This window comes from Bos taurus, chromosome 11 (assembly GCF_002263795.3).
Source record: "Bos taurus isolate L1 Dominette 01449 registration number 42190680 breed Hereford chromosome 11, ARS-UCD2.0, whole genome shotgun sequence".
Lineage (NCBI taxonomy): Eukaryota > Metazoa > Chordata > Mammalia > Artiodactyla > Bovidae > Bos > Bos taurus.
Genome location: NC_037338.1, coordinates 68,488,934 through 68,503,104, shown reverse-complemented (window position 1 = coordinate 68,503,104; position 14,171 = coordinate 68,488,934). Strand labels below are relative to the sequence as shown.

At 39.9% G+C, this 14,171-nt stretch overlaps 2 protein-coding genes across 5 annotated transcripts in view; both read left to right on the top strand.

The window, feature by feature from the left end:
* Window positions 1–3,229, top strand: part of TIA1 (TIA1 cytotoxic granule associated RNA binding protein) — a 55,053-nt gene extending 51,824 nt beyond the window's left edge. For both annotated transcript variants that reach the window (XM_059891371.1, XM_059891370.1), the window contains one exon: window positions 3,034–3,229. In XM_059891371.1, the coding sequence (XP_059747354.1) occupies window positions 3,034–3,229 (196 nt within the window). The remainder of the gene's footprint in view (window positions 1–3,033) is intronic.
* The window catches only part of C11H2orf42 (chromosome 11 C2orf42 homolog), a 39,544-nt gene that overhangs the window by 10,047 nt on the left and 15,326 nt on the right, over window positions 1–14,171 (top strand). For 2 of the 3 annotated variants that reach the window (XM_005212876.5, XM_059891444.1), the window contains 4 exons: window positions 3,034–3,311; window positions 3,773–4,607; window positions 5,316–5,426; window positions 12,750–12,854. In XM_005212876.5, coding sequence (XP_005212933.1) covers window positions 3,785–4,607; window positions 5,316–5,426; window positions 12,750–12,854 — 1,039 coding nt within the window. In that variant the 5' untranslated portion in view covers window positions 3,034–3,311; window positions 3,773–3,784. 3 annotated transcript variants of the gene reach the window in all.

Genomic DNA, 14,171 nt, shown 5'->3' with positions numbered 1-14,171 from the left:
GTCTGGCTCTAGCTGAGTAATCACACCATTGTGGTTGTCCAGGTCATTAGGACCTTTTTTTGTATAGGTCTGTGTATTCTTGCTACCTCTTCTTAATATCTACAGCTTCTGTTAGGTCCATACTGTTTGTGTCCTTTATTGTGCCCATCTTTGCATGAAATGTTCCCTTTTTCTAGAAGAGATCTCTAGATCTCTTTCCCATTCTGTTGTTTTCCTCTATTTCTTTGCATTGTTCACTTAAGATGGCTTTCTTGTCTCTCTTTGGTATTCTTTGGAACTCTGCATTCAGATGGATGTATCTTTCCTTTTCTTCTTTGCCTTTGGTTTGTCTTCTTTTCTCAGCTATTTGAAAGGCCTCTTCAGACAGCCACTTTGCATTTTTGCATTTCTTTTTCTTGGAGATGGTTTTGGTTACCACTTCCTGTGCAGTGTTATGAACCTCCATCCATAATTCTTCAGGCACTCAGTCAGATCTAATCCCTTGAATCTATTTGTCACTTCAACTGTATAATCATTAGGGATTTGATTTAGGTCATAAAGACCTAGTGGTTTTCCCTACTTTCTTCAATTTAAGTCTGAATTTTGCAATAAGGAGTTCATGATATGAGCCACAGTCATCCTGGTCTTGCTTTTGCTGACTGTATAAAACTTCTCTATCTTTGGCCACAAAGAATATAATCAGTCTGATTTTGGTATTGACCATCTGGTGATGTCCATGTGTAGAGTTGTCTTTTGTGTTGTTGGAAGAGTGTGTTTGGTATGACCAGTGCATTCTCTCAGGAAAACTCTGTTAGCCTTTGCCCTGCTTCATGTGTACTCCAAGGCCAAACTTGCCTGTTACTCCAGGTATCTCTTGACTTCCTACTTTTGCATTACATTCCCGTTATGAAAAGGACATCTTTTTTTGGTGTTAGTTCTAGAAGGTCTTGTAGGTCTTCATAGAACTGGTCAACTCCAGCTTCTTTGGCATTAGTGGTTGGGGCATAGACTTGGATTACTGTGATATTGAATGGTTTGCCTTGGAACAAACCGAGATCATTCTGTCATTTTTGAGATTGCACCCAAGTACTGCATTTCAAACTCTCTTGTTGACTATGAGGGCTACTCCATTTCTTCTAAGAGATTCTTGTCCACGATAATAGATATAATGGTCACCTGAATTAAATTCACCCATTCCCATCCATTTTAGTTCAGATTCCTAAAATGTCGATATTCCCTCTTGCCATCTCCTGTTTGACCACATCCAATTTACCTTGATTCATGGACCTAACATTCCAGATTCCTATGCCATGTTGTTCTTTACAGCATCGGACTTTACTCCAATACCAAATACATCTACATCTGGGTGTCGTTTCCACTTCAGCTCAACCTCTTCATTCCTTCTGGAGCTATTTATCTGCTCTTCTCCAGTAGCACATTGAACACCTACAGACCTGGGGGCTTCATCTTCCAGCATTACATCTTTTTGCCTTTCATACTGCTCATGGCAGCATACTTCTCAAGGCAAGAATGCTGAAGTGGTTTGGTATTCCCTTCTCCAGTGGACCACGTTTTGTCAGAACTCTCCACCATGACCCATCTGTCTTGAGTGGCCCTACACAGCATGGCTCATGGTTTCATTAAGTTACACAAAGCTGTGATCCATGTGATCAGTTTGGTTAGTTTTCTGTGATTGTGGTTTTCATTCTGTCTGCCTTCGGATGGATGAGGATAAGAGGCTTGTGCAAGCTTCCTGATAGGAAGGACTGGCTGTGGGGAAAATAGTCTTGCTCTGGTGGGTAAAGCCATGCCCAGTAAGTCTTTAATCTAAATTTCTGCTGATGGGTGGGGCCGTGCTCCCTCCCTGTAGTATCCAGCCCTAAATGTCTGTGGTGCCAAGGTGGAGGAACCCTACTATCAATCATATATCACAAAACTTCATTCACTCAGCAGATATTACATGGGGGATTAGTTCTTAGCACCAAAATGTAGGCATTCCTAGATTTTTCTTATTTGTACTTTTCAATTGGTTAATCAGTGGACTAGAGAAGATGTGAAGGGAGAGTCTTTTATCAGGACCGTTCTTTGGGAACTTCCCTGGTGATCCTTAACTCCTGGCGGTCCAGTAGTTAAGAATTCACCTGCTGATGGAGGGGATATCGGTTAGATCCCTGGTCTGGGAAGACTTCACATGCTGCAGGGAAAGTAAACAAGTAAGCCCATGCATTGCAACTCGAGAAAGCCCTCACACAGCAACACTCAGCACACCTGGGAAAAAAAAAAAAGACTGTTCTTTGGGGTCAGAGAGCAAAAGCAAATCTCACACCTTACTTCAAAATCATAAGCAGATTTACCTTTTTAAAAAGCATTAAAAATATTCAACTTTAGTTAATAATATGCATGCTGCTGATACCTGCAGCTTACTTTGAAATGCATCAAAATATGAAAGGGATTGATAGATGAAGAAAGGGATATGTAATAAACAAATATAGTAAAAGGTTAATTTTAGAATCTAGTGGGTGGGTATATGAAGGTTGACTGTATAATTCTGTTTTTTTATATGTTTGAAAATGTTCATAATGTTGGGGGAAAATCAGAAACAGAAATTCACATTCTTTTTAGCAGACACTGGGTTAGTGGCAACCACACTGCTGATTTTGATAGGTGGCCTCACGCAAGTTACTTAACTTTTTGATTTTCATCTGAAAAGCCATTGTTGTTTGGCTCAAATATGGTGACACTAATACGGTGAGGTTCAAATGAAATAATGAGCATAAAAGCATGTTGAAAAGCATAAAGTGCTCTAAAAAGGCAGTGCATTACTCTTAGGAAGGCTGAGTGTTCGACTATTTACATACCTGGCTCTAGGTGTTTTTGAAAGCTCCCTGTGTAGTGACATTAGCACTGTTTTACCTTCTTGTGATTGGAAGTATAAAACAACCATGATAATTTCTATCAAATATTTCTCAAATATTTGTGAAAGACTTTTCTTTTCTAAAAGGAAAGAATCACTCTCTGTATAACTTTAATAGTTTTTTCCTGTTTTACTTACAGGCTGCCATGGTCTCCACTTAGGGCAGAGGGAATCTTTGACTATGGAACACTGGGCATGAGCCTCGCCATTGGCTGGCCGAGAAGGAGGAGGCAGAATGTCTCCATTGTTACACCACAGAGTTCAAACTTCAGAAGACTTGAGTTAAACAGTGTTTTTTACTCTGCAAATTGTTGCATCTTCATTTGTCCTCTATGATCATCACAAACTAATGAAACATTTTTTAGGTCTTACGAATTCAGGTTATACTGTTTTCTGGATACTCTGGCAATTGATACAGGTAAGATTGGTCTGAGTTTTGTGGGGAATGGTGAAAGAGAAAGAACTCATCCAGTTGCTCAAGTCAAACATCTGTGCATGTTGAAATCAGGTTAACTAGGGAATTCCTTGGCAGTCCAGTGGTTAGGGCTCTGTGCTTCCACTGCCATTGATCCCTTGGTGTGATCAAAAAAAGATTAGGTTAACCTAGCTTGTTGTATAAAACAAGACTGAATCTTGAGAAATATTTCAGTTATTACATTAGGCCTTAAAACTAGAGAGATGCAAAATGCAAAGTTTCCTACACTTTTATTTTATTTGAGGGTTTAAATGGATGTTTTCTTTGAGGGTACAGTTTGATAGCTTCTACAGTGGATAGCTTCTTTTCATTTTACTTTTCTGTACTACATATTGTAAGTGATTTTAACTGTGTGTGTGTTTGTACATGTATACTCGGGCTGATGAGCTTATTGTCCTTTCTAGAACCTGTGAAAAATGGAACCAAACTCTCTAAGGACCAAAGTTCCAGCTTTCTTATCTGATTTGGGGAAGGCCACATTGAGGGGGATCAGAAAGTGTCCCCGATGTGGCACATACAATGGAACCCGGGGACTGAGCTGTAAGAACAAGACATGTGGGACCATTTTCCGGTACGGTGCCCGGAAGCAGCCTAGTGTTGAAGCTGTCAAAATCATCACAGGCTCCGATCTGCAAGTCTACTCAGTGCGGCAAAGAGACCGGGGCCCCGATTACCGATGCTTTGTGGAGCTAGGTGTTTCAGAGACGACCATCCAGACGGTGGACGGGACCATCATCACTCAGCTGAGCTCTGGCCGGTGTTATGTTCCCTCATGCCTGAAAGCTGCCACCCAGGGCGTTGTGGAGAACCAGTGCCAGCACATCAAGCTGGCAGTGAACTGCCAGGCAGAGGCCACCCCTCTGACTCTAAAGAGCTCGGTCCTGAATGCCATGCAGGCCTCCCCAGAAACCAAGCAAACCATCTGGCAGTTGGCCACGGAACCCACAGGTCCCCTTGTACAGAGGATTACTAAAAACATTCTGGTGGTGAAATGCAAAGCAAGCCAGAAGCATAGTTTGGGGTATTTACATACATCCTTTGTGCAGAAAATTGGTGCCAAAAGCTTGCCTGAACGCCGTTTCTTCTGCTCCTGCCAGACTCTAAAGTCACACAAGTCGAATGCTTCCAAGGATGAGGCGGTCCAGAGATGCATTCATTTCTTTGCTTGCATCTGTGCCTTTGCCAGTGACGAGACATTGGCTCAGGAATTCTCAGACTTCCTAAACTTTGATTCCAGCGGTAGGTGGTGTGGTTGACACATTTACTCTTGTTTTTCTAAAACGGCGATGAAAGAGTCCCACTGATGGCATTTGGAGATTGTCCTAGCAACCTTCAGAAGCAGTTGCTAGATAAATCCAAAGAAAAGCATTCCTTCTTTTAATTCCAGTCAGCACACTTGCATGAAGGTTGGTTGGTTGGTTGAAATTAACAATAATGAAACTTGGGCATTTTCACTGAGTCAATGAATCAAGCAAAGTTAGCTTTGCTTTGATTTTTTTACTTTTCTACAGGTGCCCTATGTTAGTAAAAACAAAGAAAAAACAAAAAGTACCTTCTATTTTGTCTCACTTGCTTGTTTCTTATCTTTGAAGATGGGGAAAACTAGTACCTTACTCAAAAAATCTTTTAAAGTTTCTACATCAAGACTTAACGTTGTTTTTAACATTTTTATCTTGTGCTTTTATTTTCATTTCTGAACGATCTTTAGCTTGCAGCAACTCCCAAATTTTTTGTTTTACATTTCTCTGTAGAGCCTTTTATCATATTAATGGCCCATGAACAAGAACGTATGTTTGGGGAGTTCTTTAAACGAACTGATTTAAGCAGGCAGTCATGCTGTAATTTGTTTTGGGGATTTGGATTTTTTAGAAATTAATTTTTCTCTAGGTTGGGACCCATAGTTATTCATGGATAGTATTAATAATTCAGAAATTTGTTTTATTTTAGGTCTAAAGGAGGTTATTGTGCCCCAGTTAGGTTGCCATTCAGAATCACCAGTATCAGCTTGTGAGTCTACCGCCTCTAAGCCAAAGAAGAGGAAAAAGGAGGAAGTATCTGGTGAGAAGCTGTTTCGTTTGTTGGTGGTGTGACCTTTAGATATTGTTTTACTGTGTTTTATATGTTTCACTGAATCTCAGCAAATACAAGAGGTAATGTTGTTGTTGTCTAAAAAAAGTTTTACCCTTATTGATAATTCTTTGTCAAGCTAAGAGTTGGTTCTGTTGGCCAAGTATAAGATCCACTCAAACTCTGCTTGTATTATTGATATGTTTGTTCATCCCTGAATCATTTCAGACTAGTTTTACACCTTAATCTGCCTTAGGATAGACTTACAAAGTTTTCATTGATAGATGTCTGTTTAAAAATTTGTGATAGTGTTTAATTATATTTTCCATGATAATTTAGAAATATACTTTGTTTTCTGCATTTTCAGTAGGCGGCATTATATGTGTATTTTTTTTCTTTTTTAATTCAAATATATCAGTGTCAGTTAAGGACTCATATAAATCAATGTGAAAATGCTAAAGTGGCGTAGTTGATAAGTGTTAAAAGACCTAGACTCTGAATGAAAGGAAAATATTACCTGGTCTGCACATGTGGACCAAACTCCAGACTCACTAGTGAAGAGAGAAATGCAAATGTTTTATAAAAACAAAATTAAAACAAGATACTTTTGGATACCAAGTTGGCAAAGTTTTTTTTTTTTACGTGATGAGACCACAGGCAAATTGGTCTCTTCAGCATGGCTAATGTAGGGTAAGTTGCTTTAGTCATTTGTAAAAGTAGTTTGCAGTATTTGTTAAGAACCTTGAAAAATGTTCCTGTCCACAGAGGGAGTATTACTGGAGGCGGGTCAAGTGGTTGTGTGTGGTTTAGGTGCTGGGACGCTGGAGAAAGATGGAGAGACAGCGACTTGGTTATTTCTGTGTTTTTGAGAGAGAATTCTGGCAGCAATATAGAGCAGAGATTGTGGTTAAATGTTTACTTATGAGTCTTTCCCCAGAAAACTTGAAATTAAAAAAAAAAATGTATACCCTGTAATTCAGTAATTCTACTTTTAAATAATCTTTTTTAAAGGAAATAATCCTTGATATAGGAAAAACATTTTGTCCAGAGATGCTCATTGGGTATTTGTTTATGGTAATGAAAAATTAGAAGCAACTAAGGGGCCAAACCACTGGGCATAGTTAAACAAACCACTTGAGAGAATGCCAGGCAGCCATTAAAATTGACTGTAAGGAGTTTGTAGAAGTGTTAGATCACTCAGGTAGCCAGATAAAGTACAGAATACTCAATTCAATTTGAATTTCATACAAACAGTGAATAATTTTTTGGGTGTAAGTATTTCCATGTAATTTTTGGGACACATTTATAATAAAAAATTATTTGAAATTAAAAAATTTGTTTTTGCTAAATCTGGTAATCCTGGTATAATTTTTGTTGTTGTTGTTCGACTCTTTGCGACCCCATGGACTGCAGCTTGCCAGGCCTCCTTGTCCATCACCTTCTCTTGGAGTTTCCCCAAGTTCATGTCCATTGAATTGGTGATGCCATCCAGCCTTCTCATCATCTGTCACCCTCTTCTGCTTCTGCCTTCAATCTTTCTCAGCATTAGGGTCTTTTCCAATGAGTCCACTGTTCATGTCAGGTGGCCAAAGTATTAGAGCTTCAGCTTCAGCATCTGTCCTTCCAATGAGTATTCAGGGTTGATTTCCTTTAGGATGGACTGATTTGATCTCCTTGTTGTCCAAGGGACTCTCAAGAGTCTTCTCCAGCACCACAGTTTTGAAAGCATCAATTCTTTGGCACTCAGCCTTCTTTCTGGTCCAACTCTCACATCTGTACATAACTACTGGAAAGACTATAGCCATGACTATGTGGACATTTGTCAGCAAAGTGATGTCTTTGCTTTTAACACACTGTCTAGGTTTGTCATAGCTTTCCTTCCCAGAAGCAGTCATCTTCTGATTTCATGGCTACAGTCACCATCCACAGTAATTTTGGAGCCCAAGAAGAGGAAATCTGTCACTGCTTCCTCTGTTTCCCCTTCAGTTTGCCATGAAGTGATGGGACCAGATTCCCTGATCTTCATTTTTCCAGTACTGAGTTTTAAGCCGGCTTTTTCACTTTCCTCTTTCACCCTCATCAAGAGGCTCTTTAGTTCCTCTTCACTTTCTACCATTAGGTTGGTATCATCTGTATATCTGAGGTTGTTGATATTTCTCCTAGCAACTCATCCAGCCCTGCATTTTCATGATGTGCTCTGCATATAAGTTCAATAAACACAGTGACACTATACAGCCTTGTTGTACTCCTTTCTCAATTTTGAACCATTCGGTTGTTCCATGTAAGGTTCTAACTGTTGCTCTTGACTCACATACAGGTTTTTCAGGAGGCAGGTAAGGTGGTCTGGTATACCCATCTCTTTAAGGGCTTTCTACAGTTTGTTATGATCTATACAGTCAAAGGCTTTAGTGTAGTCAATGAAGCAGAAGAAGATGTTTTTCTAGAATTCCTTTACTTTCTCTATGATCCAGCGAATGTTGGCAATTTGATCTCTGGTTCCTCTGCTTTGTCCAAACCCAGCTTGTACATCTGGAAGTTCTCGATTCAAGTACTGCTGAAGCCTAGCTTGAAGGATTTTGAGCATAACCTTACTAGCATGGGAAGTAAGTGCAATTGTCTGGTAGCTTGAACATTCTTTAGTACTGCCCTTATTTGGTACTGGGATGAAAATTGGCCTTTTCCAGTCCTGTGGCCACCGCTAAGTTTTCCAAATTTGCTGACATATTGAGTGCAGCACTTTAATAGCATCATGTTTCAGGATTTTAAATAGCTGTGCTAAAATTCCATGACCTCCACTAGTTTTATTGGCAGCAGTGCTTCCTAAGGCCCACTTGACTGCACACTCTGGGATGTCTGGCTCTAGGTGAGTGACCACACCATCGTGGTTATCTGGGTCAATAAAATCTTTTTTATACAGTTGTTCTGTGTATTCTTGCCATCTTTTCTTGATCTCTTCTGCTTCTATTAGGTCCATACCGTTTTTGTCCTTTGTTATGCCCATCTTTACAGGAAATGTTCCTTTGATATCTCTAATTTTCTTGAAGAGATCTCAAGTCTTTTCCCATTCTGTTGTTTTCCTCTATTTCTTTGCATTGTTCATTGAAGGCCTTCTTGTTTCTCTGTGTGCTTCCCTGATAGCTCAGCTGGTAAAGAATAGTGTGCAATGCAGGAGACCCTGGTTCGATTCCTGGGTCAGGAAGATCTGCTGGAGAAGGGAAAGGCTACTCACTCCAATATTTTTGGGCTTCCCTTGTAGCTCAGTTGCTAAAGAATCTGCCTGCAATGCAGGAGACCTGGGTTTGCTCCCTGAGTTGGGAAGATCCCCTGAAGAAGGGAAAGGCTACCCACTCCAGTATTCTGGCCTGGAGAATCCCATGGACTGTATAGTCCATGGGGTCACAAAGAGTCAGACTCGACTGCGTAACTTTCACTTTCACTTCTTGTTTCTCCTTGCTGTTCTCTGGAACTCTGCATTCAGTTGGGTATACCTTTCCCTCTCTCCCTTGCTTGTCGCTTCTCTTCTTTCCTCAGCTATTTGTAAGGCCTCCTCAGACAACCACTTTGCCTTTTTGCATTTCTTTTTCTTGCAGATGGTTTTGGTCCATGCCTCCTATACAATATTACAAACTTCCATCCATAGTTCTTCAGGCACTCTGTTTACCAGAACTAATCTCTTGAATCTATTCATCACCTCCACTGTATAATTACAGGAAATTTGATTTAGGTTGTACCTGCATGGCCTAGTGGTTTTCTCTGCTCTCTCTAGTTTAAGCCTGAATTTTGCTATAAGGAGCTGATGATTTGAGCCACATTCAGCTCCAGGTCTTGTTTTTGCTGACTGTATAGAGCTTCTCCATCTTCAGCTGCAAATAATGTGATCAATCTGATTTCAGTATTGACCATCTGGTGATGTCCATGTGTAAAGTTATCTGTGTGTTGTAAGAAAAGGGTGTTTGCTGTGACCAATGCATTCTCTTGGCAGAATTCTGTTAGCCTTTGCCTTGCTTCATTTTGTACTCCCAAGGCCAAACTTGCCTGTTACTGCAGGTATCTCTTGACCTCCTATTTTTGCATACCAATCCCCTATGATGAATAGGACATCTTTTTTTTTTGGTGTTAGTTCTAGAAGGTCTTATAAGTCTTCATAGAACTGGTCAACTTTAGCTTCTTCACTGTCAGTGGTTGTGGTATAGAATTGGATTACTGTGATATTAAATGGTTTGCTTTGGAAATGAACCAAGATACTTCCGTAGTTTGTGAGACTGCACCCAAGTACTGCATTTCGGACAGTTTTGTTGATTATGGGGGCTACTGCATTTCTTCTATGGGATTCTTGCCCACAGTAGTAGATATAATGGTCATCTGAGACCATTCAGGTATGACCTAAATCAAATCCCTTATGATTATACAGTGGAAGTGAGAAATAGATTTAAGGGCCTAGATCTGATAGATAGACTGCCTGTTGAACTATGGAATGAGGTTCATGACATTGTACAGGAGACAGGGATCAAGACCATCCCCATGGAAAAGAAATGCGAAAAAGCAAAATGGCTGTCTGGGGAGGCCTTACAAATAGCTGTGAAAAGAAGAGAAGCAAAAAGCAAAGGAGAAAAGGAAAGATATAAACATCTGAATGCAGAGTTCCAAAGAATCGAGAAGAGATAAGAAAGCCTTCTTCAGCCATCAATGCAAAGAAATAGAGGAAAACAACAGAATGGGAAAGACTAGACATCTCTTCAAGAAAATTAGAGATACCAAAGGAACATTTCATGCAAAGATGGGCTCGATAAAGGCCAGAAATGGTATGGACCTAACAGAAGCACAAGGTATTAAGAAGAGATGGCAAGAATACATAGAAGAACTGTACAAAAAAGATCTTCAGACCCAGATAATCACAATGGTGTGATCACTGACCTAGAACCAGACACCCTGGAATGTGAAGTCAAGTGGGCCTTAGAAAGCATCACTACGAACAAAGCTAGTGGAGGTGATAGAATTCCAGTTGAGCTATTCCAAATCCTGAAAGATAATGCTGTGAAAGTGCTGCACTCAATATGCCAGCAAATTTGGAAAACTCAGCAGTGGCCACAGGACTGGAAAAGGTCAGTTTTCATCCCAATCCCAAAGAAAGGCAATGCCAAAGAATGCTCAAACTACCGCACAATTGCACTCATCTCACACGCTAGTAAAGTAATGCTCAAAATTCTCCAAGCCAGGCTTCAGCAATATGTGAACCGTGAACTTCCTGATGTTCAAGCTGGTTTTAGAAAAGGCAGAGGAACCAGAGATCAAATTGCCAACATCCACTGGATCATCGAAAAAGCAGGAGAGTTCCACAAAAACATCTATTTCTGCTTTATTGACTATGCCAAAGCCTATGACTGTATGGATCACAATAAACTGTGGAAAATTCTGAAAGAGATGGGAATACCAGACCACCTGATCTGCCTCTTGAGAAATTTGTATGCAGGTCAGGAAGCAACAGTTAGAACTGGACATGGAACAAAAGACTGGTTCCAAATAGGAAAAGGAGTACGTCAAGGCTGTATATTGTCACCCTGCTTATTTAACTTCTATGCAGAGTACATCATGAGAAATGCTGGACTGGAAGAAGCATAAGCTGGAATCAAGATTGCCAGGAGAAGTATCAATCACCTCAGATATGCAGATGACACCACCCTTATGGCAGAAAGTGAAGACGAACTAAAAAGCCTCTGGATGAAAGTGGAAGTGGAGAGTGAAAAAGTTGGCTTAAAGCTCAACATAAACAAAGATCATGGCATCTGGTCCCATCACTTCATGAGAAATAGATGGGGAAACAGTGGAAACAGTGTCAGACTTTACTTTTTGGGGCTCCAAAATCACTGCAGATGGTGACTGCAGCCATGAAATTAAAAGACGTTTACTCCTTGGAAGGACAGTTATGACCAACCTAGATAGCATATTCAAAAGCAGAGACATTACTTTGCCAACAAAGGTCCATCTAGTCAATGCTATGGTTTTTCCAGTGGTCATGTATGGATGTGAGAGTTGGACTGTGAAGAAGGCTGAGCACCGAAGAATTAATGCTTTTGAACTGTGGTGTTGTAGAAGACTCTTGGGAGTCCCTTGGCCTGCAAGGAGATCCAACCAGTCCATTCTGAAGGAGATCAGCCCTGGGATTTCTTTGGAAGGAATGATGCTAAAGCTGAAACTCCGGTACTTTGGCCACCTCATGCGAAGAGTTGACTCATTGGAAAAGACTCTGATGCTGGGAGGGATTGGGGGCAGGAGGAGAAGGGGACGACAGAGGATGAGATGGCTGGATGGCATCACTGACTCGATGGACGTGAGTCTGAGTGAACTCCGGGAGTTGGTGATGGACAGGGAGGCCTGGCGTGCTGCAATTCATGGGGTCGCAAAGAGTCGGACACGATTCAGCAACTGATCTGATCTGATCTGATCCATTTTAATTCACTGATTCCTAAAATGTCGATGTTCAACATTGTTGCCATCTTCTCCTTGACCACATCCAATTTACCTTGATTCATGGACCTAAAATTTCAGGTTCCTATGCAATACTGTTCTTTACAGCATCAGACTTACTTCCATCACCAGTCACATCCACAACGAGCATCATTTCTGCTTCGGCCCAGCTGCTTCGTTCTTTCTGGAGCTATTAGTGATGCCCTCCACTTTTCCCCATTAGCCCAGGGGACACTTTCTGAGCTCAGGGGGGGCGGGGAGCAAGGAGGGTGGAGCTCATCTTTCGTTGTCTTATCTTTTTGCCTTTTTGTGCAGTTCATGGGGTCCTCACAGCAAGAATACTTGGAATGGTTTGCTATTCCCTCCTCCAGTGGAACACATTTTGTCCGAACTCTCCACTATGACCCATTGGTCTTCAGTGGCCCTGCATGGCATGCTCATAGCTTCATTGAGTTACGCAAGCCCCTTCGCCACGGCAAGGCAGTGATCCATGAAGGCGGATGTAATCACAGGTCCTTAAAATCACAAAACCAGCAAAATAAACTATTTATAAAAAAGAAAATGAACACTGCTTCACCAGAAAATTGATAGTGATTGTCTGAGACGTAGAACAAAGGGTGAATTTATTTTCTTCCTTTCACTTCTAGTCCCCCCACCAACTTCCTGTAAAGAGTGTAAGACACTTTAAATGTTATATATAAAGGCTAATGCTAATTCCTTTTAGAAACTGAAGCTAAGCTAATGTAGAAATTAACAGGCATTTTATATGTTTTAGACTTCAGAAATTAACGTTGAATTGATTTATACTCTGCAGACGTCTTGTTAAACACTATGATGATTGTGGTTTAGGTGCACAGACGAACAGTTCCCTGCTACCTCCAGATACAGTGAGCAGTAATCTAAGGAAAAGTGGCCTGAAGAAGCCTGTGGTTGCTTCTTCGTTAAAAAGGCAGGGTAAGTGTCCCTTCCTCAGAATAGGGTAAAGAGGTGGAAAATTATCCTAAATAAGCCCAGGGGAATATAATCACGTGAAATGTTGCATGTTGTCCCCCTAGATAAACAATAGCAAGCACCAAGGCCAAGATCTGTGCAATCCCTCCCACTGCCTCAAAACAAGCTCACAAACAAATTGTCTTTTAAATAACAAATGCAACAAAAATTACTGACATGATTTAGCATCATGGATTTTATAGAATATTTTATTTTTGTTGCTCATTACCCACATGTAGTTGGTATAGGTGGTTCAAAACTGAAGAAGAAACATATTTTACAGTTATACAATGATAAATATTTGTTAAGAAATACAAAATTAGTGAAATTTGAAAACACTGAAAGGCAGTAACAGGAATATCATTCTGAATTTTTGAGACAGAATGACTTTATTTGAACATAACTTATATATATATATATATATATATATATATATATCACTTTTCTGTGCAGAAGAGTTAAGCCTGTATGTTTGGGGATCAGCATCTTCTTAACTCTCATATACTTTGGCGGGATGATTAAAAATTAGACGTCATCTCTACGCTCACACTCTGGTTTTGAAGACAAGACCAATAAATATATAAATAGCAGATGGTGCGTGTGTGTGTGCATGCTAAATCGCTTCAGTCATGTCAGCAAATAGCACAAGACCAAATCTCAATTTTAATTAAGAACTTACACATTCTAAGAACAAATGTTTGTAGAAGGTCAGGAAGTAAACAAATTAGAAGTATCACTTTGATACAAAGAAAAAAGAAAATAGTTTTTCATCCAGCTTATCATTAGATGCTTTTACCTATGATAATTTTAATTTTAAATGAATAGTAGTTTTGGCATCTTTACGTCTTTATAAAAAGGGGATATATACTTCAGACATGTGAAGACATTTCAGGAGAAGAAATAGAACGGTAGGTCAGTATATAGACACACTCATCGGGAATCTGGTCAATTAATGACTCTATACCAACCATTCTTCAGTTTGCAGTTTGATGTTGAAAGGCTGCAAACTTTCTGTGGTTAATAATCTTAAACCTATTAGTCTCTCAGAGCTTCCTATTTCTTTTTTTTTTTCTTTCTCTAGATGGATTTTTTTTTTTAGATGGATTTTTAAAAAGAAAATCCCTGCAGTATTCCAGTTCACTTAATTTACCTACTGTCATTGAATTTCGGCTTGTTGCTCTTTTGTATAGTATAAACTCCTTAGCTTTTTCAGAGTTCAGTTAACTGTTAAATTCTGTAAGAAAAGATAAAAATTAATGACGTTTTTTTTTTCGTTTTCCT